This window comes from Mixophyes fleayi, chromosome 4, assembly GCF_038048845.1.
Source record: "Mixophyes fleayi isolate aMixFle1 chromosome 4, aMixFle1.hap1, whole genome shotgun sequence".
NCBI lineage: Eukaryota > Metazoa > Chordata > Amphibia > Anura > Limnodynastidae > Mixophyes > Mixophyes fleayi.
The window spans coordinates 18097070-18109937 of NC_134405.1; the positions used below are offsets into that span (position 1 = coordinate 18097070).

At 40.2% G+C, this 12868-nt stretch overlaps 1 protein-coding gene across 3 annotated transcripts in view; it reads right to left on the reverse strand.

Moving 5' to 3' along the window:
• The window catches only part of LOC142151069 (phospholipid scramblase 2-like), a 112304-nt gene that overhangs the window by 14020 nt on the left and 85416 nt on the right, over positions 1–12868 (reverse strand). Inside the window, exons 1-2 of one of the 3 annotated variants that reach the window (XM_075206364.1) lie at positions 4676–4801; positions 2639–2692 (exon numbers count right to left, since the gene is read on the reverse strand). The exons of the other annotated variants lie outside the window; for them this stretch is intronic. Coding sequence (XP_075062465.1) covers positions 2639–2648 — 10 coding nt within the window. The 5' untranslated portion in view covers positions 2649–2692; positions 4676–4801. Of the gene's footprint in view, positions 1–2638; positions 2693–4675; positions 4802–12868 lie in introns of those variants that run through there. 3 annotated transcript variants of the gene reach the window in all.

Sequence of the window (12868 nt, forward strand, 5' to 3'; positions counted from 1 at the left end):
TTTTAGCCTCATCATCACCTTAATCTGATTCCATGCACCATTGCGGAGACACATCACGCTAGATTGAATCTCACCCTAACAGATATTTACTGTATGTTCCGAAATAAAAGTGAAGTGAATTCAATTAATATAGGTGATAAAATTATAACACACCATTTAAAAATCCATTAATTCCAGAGCTTTGTAGATGTAATACAATCAATCAAGTGTTTTATATATATATATAGAGAGAGGTCTTTTGCAAATTTCACTAGAAGTAGCTATATCCTGAATTCCTTGCAGGGGGCGTCCCTAAAGAAATGGTGAGGAAGCCCACTCGCAAAGACACAATATTAGAGTTGATTCTTACAAACAGTGACAGAATGTTTGATGTAAATGTGGGTGAGAACCTAAGATCCAGTGATCATCAAGCAGTACGGTTTAGTATAAAGACAGACTCATGACGTACAAAAACAAAGGTGTTAGATTTTAGGAAGGCTGACTTTGTAGATATGGAAACATGTGTAAGTGACTCTTTGGCAGAGTGGAAAAACTTGAAAGTAGTGCGGGAGAGGTGGGAAAAATTTGAAAGTGCAATACAGACCTTTGTATCAGAAGAGTTAAGAAAAGTACAAGGAAATATAAGCCAGTGTGGGTTGCAAAATAAGTAGCAAGTATTGTGAAAGCAAAAAAAAGTCCTTTAGGAAATATAAGCAGACTCAGAATAATGAAGACAAAGAAGTGTATCTTGATAGACAAAGGAAGAGAAAGAAGCTAATCAGATGCGCAAAGGCACAAGATGTAAAGAAAATATGTAAAGGGGACAAAACTGATTTTTAGATATATAAGTGAAAGGAGAAAAACAAAAGGAGGATTAATAAGACTAAATACAGAGAGTGAAAGTCTTGTTGAGGGAGACAAGGTAATAGCAGATCATCTTAATAAGTATTTTTGCTCAGTGTTCACTACAGAAAGAGCGGGGAAGGGGCCACAGTTAAGTTGCAAGTATACACATAAAAATGAGGTAGATACCAGTACATTTACAGAGGAGAAGGTCCTAACAGAACTCTCCAAACTGAAAGTGGAAAAATCAATGGGGCCAGATGGAATACATCCAAGGATACTAAAAGAGCTTAAACGGGTGCTGGTAACACAATTAACAGAATTATTCAATCAGTCACTAGCTACAGGAGTAATTCCAGAGGACTGTAAAAGAGCAAACGCAGTCCCACGGCACAAAGTGGAAGCAACGAAGAGGCAACTACAGACCAATGAGTCTTACATCAGTAGAAGGGAGATTGATGGAAACACTCTGAAAGAAAAAGTTGTAGAATATCTCAAATCCAGTAATTTACGGGATCCCAGACAGCATGGATTTACTGGGGGGAGATCATGCCAAACTAATCTTACTGACTTTTTTGACTGGGTAACTAAAGTAATAGATCAAGGGGGGTGTAGATGTAGCTTATCTGGATTTCAGTAAGGCTTTTGACACTGTCCCACATCACAGACTGTTAAATAAACTTGAAAGCTTGGGATTGGATTCTAAGATGGTTGAATGGATAAGATTTTGGTTGCAGGATATAAAACAGAGAGTTATAGTAAATGGAGTACACAAGGGGGAAGGGTTATCATTGGAGTAACCCAAGGATCTGTACTTGGACCCGTGGTTTTTAATATCTTTATTGGTGACATCGCAAATGGTATTGAAGGGAACATATGCATTTTTGCACATGACACAAAGATATGCAACAGTGTAGACACACCAGGAGGGGTAAAACAAACGATTGATGATCTAAGTAGACTACAGGAATGGTCAAGATAGTGGAAAATACAGTTTAATGGCAAAAAAATGCAAAATCTTGGGTCTCAAAAACACCAAGTTTAAAAATAGTATTAATGCCACTATAATGGAAACTACTGAAGAGGAAAGGGATCTTGGAGACACTATTTCAGGTGACTTAAAGGCAGGTAAGCAATGTAACAAAGCAATGAGGAAGGCAAGTCAGATGTTTGGTTACATAGGGAGAGGAATCAGTAGCAGAAAGAAAGAAGTAATAATACCACTGTATAGGTCATTGGTACGGCTTCATCTAGAATACTGAGTTCAGTTTTGGAGGCCATATCTCCAGAAAGATATAAATACATTAGAGATTGTACAAAGAAGGGCAACTAAAATGGGGCATGGCCTACAGCACAAAACTTACCCGGGAAAAACTAAAAGACCTTAATATGTATAGTTTGGAGCAGAAAAGAGAAAGGGGGGACATGATAGAAACTTTCAAATATATCAAGGGTTTTAACAAGGTACTGGAGGGAAACATTCTTCAATGGAAGATAAATATTAGAACACGAGGACATGTACTGACACTGGAGGGAAGTAGGTTCAGAGGAAATTTAAGGAAAAGCTTCACAGAAAGGGTAGTGGATAAGTGGAATACCCTCCCATCAGAGGTGGTAGAGGCTAATACAGTAGAACAATTTAAACATGCTTGGAATAGACATAAGAATATCCGTACAAAGATTAAAGGACAAAAAAGGGTTGAGGTTACCATAGGTTAATAAAAAAATGGGCAGACTAGATGGGCCAAGTGGTTCTTATCTGCCGTCAAATTCTGTTTATTTTATGTTTCTAACATTTGAAGAGTCCAGTTCTTACCTGAAGCCATAGCTGTCCGACAACAGGCGCTGGATTATATTCCCCTATGTAAAACTTATAAAAAATAAACAGGAATTATCAGTTGGTGATTAGTGTTATTATCAACCACAAACTATTGTAAATGCTCATGTACGTTAAAGTCCAACAAAATTCCATACTGTTGGCAAGTGTGACCTAATGCCTCTGAGGGCTATAACTAGGGCCCTATCTGTGTGGCGTTTAATATATTCTGAGCCCAGATGTTGATATTTAATTACACCTCTATGATGCTTGGTATCATTTATCTGTATAGGATGTGGTTAGGAAGTGACTGGTAACTGTAAAGACTTAGTATGATGTCTTCATTTTCCTGCTGCTCTTGTTCTTGCAAACAGGAAATTATTTTAGCCAAAGAAACACAATCCTCTGGCACACTGCAGGTCTAAGGCTGGGTGCACACTACAGAATTTTTCAACCAATGTGTTATCTACAACGATTTTTTTTTATCCTTTCACTTATATACCTAAAAAAGGTTTGCCTCCTTTACCCACTGACTGGGTCATATTCTCTACATCTTGTGCCTTTGCACATCTGGTTACCTTCTTAGTCTCCTTCTGTCTAGCAAAATACACCTCTTTGTCTTTATTATTCTGAGTCGGCTTATATTTCCTAAAGGCCATCTTTTTTTTGCTTTCACAATACTTGCTATTTCTTTTGCAAACCAGACTGGCCTCATCTTCCTTGTACTTTTCTTAACCCTTTTGATCCCACCTCTCCTGAACTCCTTTCAAGTTCTTCCACTCTGCCAAAGAGTCACTTACACATTTTCCCATCTCTATAAAGTCAGCCTTCCTAAAATCTATCACCTTTGTTTTTGTGCGGTATGAGTCGGTCTTTGTCTTTATACTAAACCATACTGCTTGGTGATCACTGGATCCTAGGTTCTCTCCCACATTTACATCAGATATTTTGTCACCATTTATAAGAAGTAAGTCTAATATTGCGTCTTTGCGAGTGGACTCCCTCACCATTTGCTTGAGGGATGCTCCCTGCATGGAATTCAGAATGTCCCTACTTCTAGTGGAACTTGCAAAATACCCCTCCCAGTTCACATCGGTGGTAATTAGTATATCGATGCTGACTGTTATCGCTGCTGTTAAGGGGGTAATGTAAGTATACGCCTATGTACAATGTACTTTACAAAGCAATGCACATTTGTGCACATTTGTGTAGCACACAAATATCAACTTTAAATTTCAGTGTACAAATAAGCTATCAAGTATTTGTGTGCTACATGCAAAAACAGTCAGTATTTATCTTATGTGCAAAACAGAATACTAATTTGCACCCCTTGCATTGTAACATGGTTTTGTCCAGGAGACTGAAATAAGAAGTTTTTCAAGTTAAGATCCTTAATGAATCAGGCCCCTAGATATTATCTTTGAGTTAGTCAGAGCTGATTTACTGACACATTTCCTTACCAATAGGGCAACTTCTTCAGAGGAATATAATCAAAGTTCAGCAAACAAATGCACAACAAAAGAAATGTTTCACAGAACAGCTTTGACAGTGTCTCTCATGTCTAATAATCATCTCTGCTGGATGAATGTTATTATGCAATAAGACAGAAGTGCATTTAGAAACATTACATGTATTTACTGACCCTAGGGAAGGTCCCAGATTTATAAGGTTAATCCCTGGATTTTATATAAACTGATTGATCTAACCTGCACTAGTCCCATGAAAAGTTTATTGCTATCTCTACTCCCACCACCTCCCCTCCCCAGACTTGTACTACAGGCAGGGAGGGACCTTTGCTGATCCTCATCTCGATTATGGTGAGCAACGGGCAGTTGAACCCCACTCATCCGCTAACCAGAAGATTGAAGATGTAGTGTGAGAAATGAGTCAGAAAGAGCAGCACGTTTAATATATTACAGTAGAGGTATCATGTAAGGTGACAGTGGTGACACTTGTTGTTACATTGTTGTTGCAGTGTGTGAGTGATTAGGAGATAGGGTCAGTTAGTATGTGAAAGACAGATGGATACATAAATACCTGCAGGAAGTGAAATGATATAAAGATCTTCTGAGCCCTCTGTCTTCAGAAACAATAGGAGATTATTCTGTGTCCCCTGCTTTAAGCACTCCCTGAATAATTAACCCCCTCCTTTCCTACTTATTTCCTGCCCAATAAAACAGTCACAGTACCCCCTCCACTGTCTGTTCTGTTCCTCGCCTATACACAATGAAGTGTTATTTCGTCATATTGCTTATACAACTGCCAGAACTAACATAACACCCCAGTTGTGGCATATTTCCAGGGATCACAGTGCAGGCTTCATTACAGCGAGAGTTACAAACTCCAATGTAAAGTGGATCTAACGGTAATGACAAACTTGTCCTGCAATGGGCATAGCTGCCAACTTTAGGGCAAAATATCTTGAATGCTAGATATGCGTTGTAGCCCCACCCACAGCCCCACCCTCCACTAAGTGTGTGTTTTCCTCTGCACAATGCACATTAAACAAAAGAAAAAGCGTGAGCTTAGGGGGCAATTCAATTAGAAGTAAACTTTCCATTGTCAACTCGCGATAATGTTCCATGAGATTACTATTGTTTTCATCTTACCTCACTCTCTGAGGTTCACGTGCAGTTTAATGTAAAGCATGTGTTATGTTACATGGGTGGGATTAATGTGAGATATGAAAAAATGCCACCCATAAATCTCTGTTAACCTCTACAACAAGTTCCCACACTAAACCTTGTTGTATTCTGTGGCTTCCCTCCACATCTGCAACCTGCCTTTTTACTGCAGCAAACACCATTCACATAGGATTGTTTTACATTAATATTATTCTCTCTTTGATAATTTAAATAATACGTTATATATTGATATAATGACTGTATTTTCACAAACATCTGCAGTGTAGTGGTGAAGCTCAGCATTTATTTCAGTAATTTGGATGTTGAATAAAGCACACTTGCCTACTCTACCGACATTTCAGTTAATTCTCCAGGATTCCGGGATGAAAAGACGATCCTCCTGCATTCTTCCCACTTTCTAGGGTAGTAGGTGGGACAGGGGTATTGATAACGCAAACTGACTAGGTTGGTCGCCCCTCCCCTCCAGTGGCATGATGACAAGATTCCAGGCTTGCACCACTGGGGTTGAAATGACAAAAATCATGTTGTCACTATCTCCCTCTGCATTTGTAACTTAATTTACTCTCTGAAATCTCCTGGAGGAGAGAGGAGTAAAGTTTGAAATAAAGCAGCTGAATGGAGTGTGGTTGAGTACAGAGGGATACAGGCAGAGTGCAAATACATCAAATAAAAAGAGTATGTTTCATACCTGATTTCATTTGTGTATAATTTCTGACCACAGACCACTTTTGACTCTATTTTTAAGTCCAATAATATGACCTATATGCAGTACTTTAAAGTACCTTAAAGCCAACTGCTCAATTTGCGGGCTTTGTTGAAACCTCTTGCAATATACCAAAAATATGCTGCTGGGAGATTCCACGAAAATGATGACAGGTTTTGTGTGAGATATAAGAGGTGACAATGGAAAACTCGCTCCTAATTGATTTGTGTCATTGTTTAGCTCCCCGAAACTTCCCAACTCTACCTATTTTGGCAGGACAGTCTAGAATATCGGATTTGAAAAAAGCGGAGCTTACTAGAACGGAGATGGTGCTTCACACAAATGTGGTCAATTTGGAGAGGTTATAGATGGGGATTAGGTGGATCGGCAGTGGGACATCTTTTGCATGAGTTACCCTCCTTATCCAATTTGTGTCAGGTAATTCCATTAGTATCTAATAGTTGGTATTGCTTGGGAGTACTTGCCTTTTAAAGATGTGTGCATGCAAGACTCACTCAGCCCAGTTACAAAGCATGGCAATAATCAGGTTAAAATTTTGATTGAATTCATGTTTAGATTTAGTGTAGGCCAGAAGGGGAAGACTTGGATGTGAGCTGGTCAGCTCACCATGTATTGCAATATGTGTCTCAAAGTCGTATAGTTGGATGAAAGAAAGTATATTGATTATTATTGCTTTACCGTGCGATTGCGATCAGTACGCCACGTGTTACGTGTCATGGCGCGATCGCAGGATAAAACACGCACACATGCACTTTCACATTCATTTAGTTATATATTTCATATTTATAGTTGTTACATTCCACAGTCGTTTATGTGCACATGGTATTTGGTTTATAGTTATACAGTCAAGTCCATAAATATTGGGACATTGACACAATTCTCATATTGTGGACTCTATACACCACCACAATGCATTTGAAATGAAACTAACAAGATGTGCTTTAACTGCAGACATTCAGCTTTAATTTGAGGGTATTTACATCCAAATCAGGTGAACGGTGTAGGAATTACAACAGTTTCTATATGTGCCTCCCACTTTTTAAGGGACCCAAAGTAATGGGACAATTGACTCAAAAGCTATTTCATGGACACGTGTGGGTTTTTCCTTCGTTATTTCATCATCAATTAGGTGGATAAAATGTCTAGAGTTGATTCTGGGTGTGACATTTGCATTTGGAATCTGTTGCTGTCGACTCTCAATATCAGATCCAAAGAGCTGTCACTATCAGTGAAGCAAGCCATCATTAGGCTGAAAAATCAAAACAAACCCATCAGAGAGATAGCAAAAACATTAGGGGCTAGATTTACTAAGCTGCGGGTTTGAAAAAGTGGGGATGTTGCCTATAGCAACCAATCAGATTCTAGCTATCATTTTGTAGAAGGTACTAAATACATGAAAGCTAGAATCTGATTGGTTGCTATAGGCAACATCCCCACTTTTTCAAACCCGCAGCTTAGTAAATCTAGCCCTAGGTGTGATCAAATCAACTGTTTGGTATATTCTTAAAAATAAACAACGCACCAGAGAGCTCAGCAACACCAAAAGACCACAAGAAAACAACTGTGGTGGATGACAGAAGAATTTTTTTCCCTGTTGAAGAAAAACCACTTCACAACAGTTGGCCAAATCAAGAACACTCTCCAGGAGGTAGGTGTATATGTGTCAAAGTCAACAATCAAGAGAAGACTTCACAAGAGTGAATATAGAGGGTTCGCCACAAGATGTAAACCATTTGTGAGCCACAAAAACAGGAATATCAGCTTAGAGTTTGCCAAACAAGATCTAAAAAAGCCATTACAGTTCTGGAACAACATCCTATGGACAGATGAGACAAAGATCAACTTGTACCAGATTGATGGGAAGAGAAGAGTATGGAGAAGGAAAGGAACTGCTCATGATCCAAAACATACCACCTCATCAGTGAAGCATGGTGGTGGTAGTGTCATGGTGTGGGCATGTATGGCTGCAATGGAACTGGTTCCCTTGTATTTATTGATGATGTGACTGCTGACAAAAGCAGCAGGATGAATTGTGAAGTGTTTCGGGCAATATTATCTGCTCATATTCAGTCAAATGCTTAAGAACTCATTGGACGGCGCATCACAGTGCAGATGGACAATGACCCGAAGCATACTGCAAAAGCAACCAAAGAGTTTTTTAAGGCTAACAAGTGGAATGTTATACAACGGCCAAGTCAATCACCTGACCTGAATCTGATTGAGCATGCATTTCACTTGATGAAGAAAAAACTGAAGGAAAAATGCTCCAAGAACAAGCAGGAACTGAAGACATTTGCAGTAGAGGCCTGGCAGAGTATCACCAGGGATGAAACCCAACGTCTGGTGATGTCTATACGTTCCAGACTTCAGGCTGTAATTGCCTGCAAAGGATTTGCAACAAAGTATTAAAAAGTGAAAGTTTGATGTGGGATTGTTTAGTTTGTCCTATTACTTTTGGTCCCTTAAAAAGTGGGTGGCACATATAGAAACCATTGTACTTCCTACACTGTTCACCTGATTGGATGTAAATACCCTCAAATTAAAGCTGAAAGTCTGCAGTTAAAGGACATTGTGTTAGTTTCATTTCAAATCTATTGTGGTGGTGTATAGAGCCCAAAATATGAGAATTGTGTCGATGTCCCGATATTTATGGACTTGACTGTATATATTATAAGGTTATATGTACACTTTAGTGATATTTAAGGTTCAGGTTACAGGAAACATATCATGTTTAGTATCATTCTAATCCCCAATTTATTTGCAGACATCCGATGCAATCGCCAAACAGAACGCACATTGCGTATGGTAGTTATAGATTGTCGGGAATAAATGATTAGAATGATATTCTCTGTGTAGTGTAAATAGACTAAACTGGATTATGGGTGGGAAAATCTGAGTCATCATCTGGAGAGCAGACCCCCACCCTTGGAATGTTGACTCCCACCCTTGGAGGGGGTTGTTTGAACTGGCCAATAACCTGCATTACACTGGACCCTCATGAAGCCTGTACCTATGGAAGCAAGCCAACTCATCTGCATTGTTTTCACTATATCACTAAGTGTTTATATACAGCTCCCTGGAACCAGATAAACAGTCATCTCTGACCACAGTCTTCTGGACTGAACGACTGTAGCTGGTACCACCGGAGCGCAGCGCGGCACAGTGTATGTATGTATTTGGTATCGGCTGTATTGTACTTGCTTATTGAACTGCTAAACCTTTTTGCTTTTTGCTAAATAAATTGCTTGTGCTTTGGAACCACATAAATCACTTAGACAATGCTTATTGAAAAACGATCAAATTACCTGTTTTTAATACAGAACATACCTTAAGGTAGCTAGAATAGTATTAATAATATAATAATGTGACAGTGTGGGCTGACTCTGCGACCCTGTCTAACTCACCGACTGCGACTGCCAACTGTGCCCTAGTTGTAGAAGAGTAGTTAATGCCACCACCAGGCTCCTTCACCGACACCTGGAACCTCTTACTTCTGGGTGGTGTGTGTCTCTGCTGCTGCTGCAGCACCTCTTTGACTGGCTGGTGACTTGAAATGGATTACAAATCGCCTGTAGTAATCTACTATGCCTAGGAAGGTTCTTTACTTTATTTCTTTTCTGGTCTTGGCCAGCTTTTGACTGCTTTCACCTTGTCTAGTTGGGTTTTTACTTGTCCTCGCCAACCAATGTACTCCAAATATTTGGCTTCTCTCATGGCTATGGCACACTTTTAGCTGTTAATTCCACACACCTCAATGAAGCTAAGAACAACTCGACTTTGGCCAGATGTGACTTCCAGTCTGTGATATAAATCACTATATTATCTAAAAACGTGACTGCATAAGCTCTATGGGATCGTAGCAATTTATTCATGGCCCTTTGGAAGGTGTCAGGTGCCCCATGTAACCCAAAGGGTAGGACTTTATAATGAAAGAGACCATCAGGGGTGGAAAATGCGGTCTTTGGCTTGGCAAAATAAGTCAGGGGAACTTGTCAATGCCCCATTGTTAAGTCAAGAGTAGCAAGATAGTTACTACCAGCTAGATTTCATCCACACATGGCAATGGCTGGGCATCAAACTGTGTTTTTCTATTCAGCCACCTAAAGTCGTTGCAGAACCTAATAGTCCCATTGGGATTTTGGACAAGCACAATAGGGCTGTTCCACTCACTAGTGGATTCCTCAATCACGTCCAGCTGGACCATTTTCTCAATCTCCCTTCCTACATCAGCCCGTCTTCCTTCGGGAATGCGGTACTTCCTCTGCTGCACGGCCGCTCGACAGAGTGACAATATCATGTTCAATTAAAGTAGTGCGCCCAGGAATGGGATAGAAGACATCCCTGTTCTTGTGTACCATTTCCTCAGTCTGATGTGTCTGTTTCCATGGGAACTTCAGACTTTTCAATGAGAGTGCTCACTGCCCGACGAGAGGTGTCCTCATCATACCAAGGTTTAAGGAGATTGACATGGAATATTTGTTCATCCCCTTTCCTCCTCAATTGATGGACCCTGTACGTGACAGGACAAACAGCCTCTATGACTTCATATGGTCCTTGTCAGGACCAGGACTAGGACCTTGTACCCAGGCTTGAAAGGTTGAACTACAGCACTTTTATCATAACTTCTCTTTTGCCGTTCCTGAGCTTCTTTTTCATGTTGTTGTATAATGGGCGATATCTTTCACAGCTTCTCATACATTTAGGACAAAAATTGTGACAGGGACTCAAAAGGACTAAACCCTGTTGAGGATTGAGGTTCCTCACACATCAAATATGGGATGAGTGTCCCAGTCTTTTTTTTCCTGTGCCATGGCTTTCCTTAGCATGTGCTATAATGCGTGGTTAAAGCGCTCCACCAAGTCATCCATTTGTGGATGGTATACAGGACTGTAAAGATCCATCAACAACTGGCACGTGTCTTTCATCAGCTTGGACATAAACTGAGAGCCCTGGTCAGTGAGAATTTCCTTGGGAATTCCCAAATGTGTGAACATCAATACAAGCTCCTTAGCTATTGGTGCTGGACTTCATGTTCCATAATGGAACTACCTCTGGATATCGGGTCTTAGAGTCAAACACCACTAGTATATATTGGTGCCCACAAGTGGATTTCACCATTGGCCCAACAAGATCCATAGCTATATGTTCAAAGGGGACTTATACTATCGGTTTTGGCATCAGAGGTGCCTTGTGGTTTGGGATAGGTTCTCTTACAAATGGGACATGAATATCTTTTCACTGCCATGTGTACACTGAACCACTAAAACCTGAGCAGAACTCGTTCCTGTGTTTTATCTTCCCACAGGTGTCCACTGCAGACAAGTGTATGGGCTGCTTTTAACACTGGGGTACATGAACATGAGGAACCATTAACTGTTCTACCTTTTCCCCCTTTACATTGCCAATTGTATACAGAAAATGATTTCTAACTACAAAATATGGTATACCATCTGCAGGCTGGGCGGCTTTGTCTACTCCGTTCACCTCAGTTACACTTTTAAATGTATGTTCTAAAGTTATATTGTTAAGTTGGTCACGAGCAAAGTCCTGCAAAGGAAACAAAATTGGTATTGTGGACCAGTCCTTATTCTCAGCGAGAGACGGGAAGGACTCATGCACGACGTCCAGTCCAGCTGGTACATTTTTGTCATGACTCACCATGACTAACTCTTCCCTTACATGTTTTTTTCCTTTTATGCTTCTGCAACTCGAAGCACTTGAGCTTGCTGCTCTTGCAATGCAGCGATCACATTACAGAGGGCTCTCAAGACTTCCTCCATGTTAATGTCTATTCGGATTGGGTAGCGGAAACTAGCTTCCGTAAGCATCCCACTTTGACACCACATACATAGTTACTTGTGTAGGAAGGTCAACTATTGGCCTATCAGAACTGACTGTTTTACATATTTCTTACACTTCACTAATATAAAGTATATATATTATTTATACATTACATATTTATATATATTACATATTTATATACATGGGTTTTCAGGACCGCATCCTTTGCAGGTCTCGGCAGTCCCCTTTACCCCAGGGTTGTATCAGGAGCCATTCCCATTTCTATTTTGCCGTTCGGGTATGGGTGCATTCTTCCAGCCAGGCGTGCCTGCTGCCTAACAATGGGACATGATCCACGGCTTACTCTCTGCCGGCTTGCGGTGGTTCTCTGCACATGCGCGACCGTTACAAGGCAAGTTGGGAACTTACTACTTTTCTGAGTAAATTGTGAAACTTAGGCAGCAAGCTTTAGGGGCAGTATGACCGGGTTCTCTCATCTTCCACCTGGTCAAGATGGCAGCTACAGCATCAAATGGGTTAATACCCAATGCTGCTGTGCCAAATGGGTTAAACTACAACGTTAGGGGATGTAAAAAATGTATAAGAGGGAATGTTCATTAATTAAATTGTATATTGTTGCATCAGCACACTTCAGGAGATGCACACACGAACACATTCTTGCTTCTTATTTTGATTTAATTGTCAGGATGACAAAATAATTCTTAACATAAAATTTAACACATTAGCTTGTAACCCTAATGCCAAAGTAACAGAGCCCAGCTCCCTAGAGATTGGCCACTGTCTGGCAACGGTCACAAAGCATTAAAGAAAAAAACAGGTTTATATAGTTTATACTGCTCCCACAGCCCTAACTTGATGGACAGATGACAATCCCAGCTTACCTATAAAAGGGAGTTCTTTGCAGGTGTTCTCTTTGATAGCAGACACACCCTGTCAGCCTCCTTCTAGCTGTGGATCACCAGATAATAACTTCTCAGGCGCTACATTATTCAAAAGGGGCGACTTGAACCCTTCAAACAAAGTTCACCCAATGGTAAAAGACAAAGACAGGTTTAAATA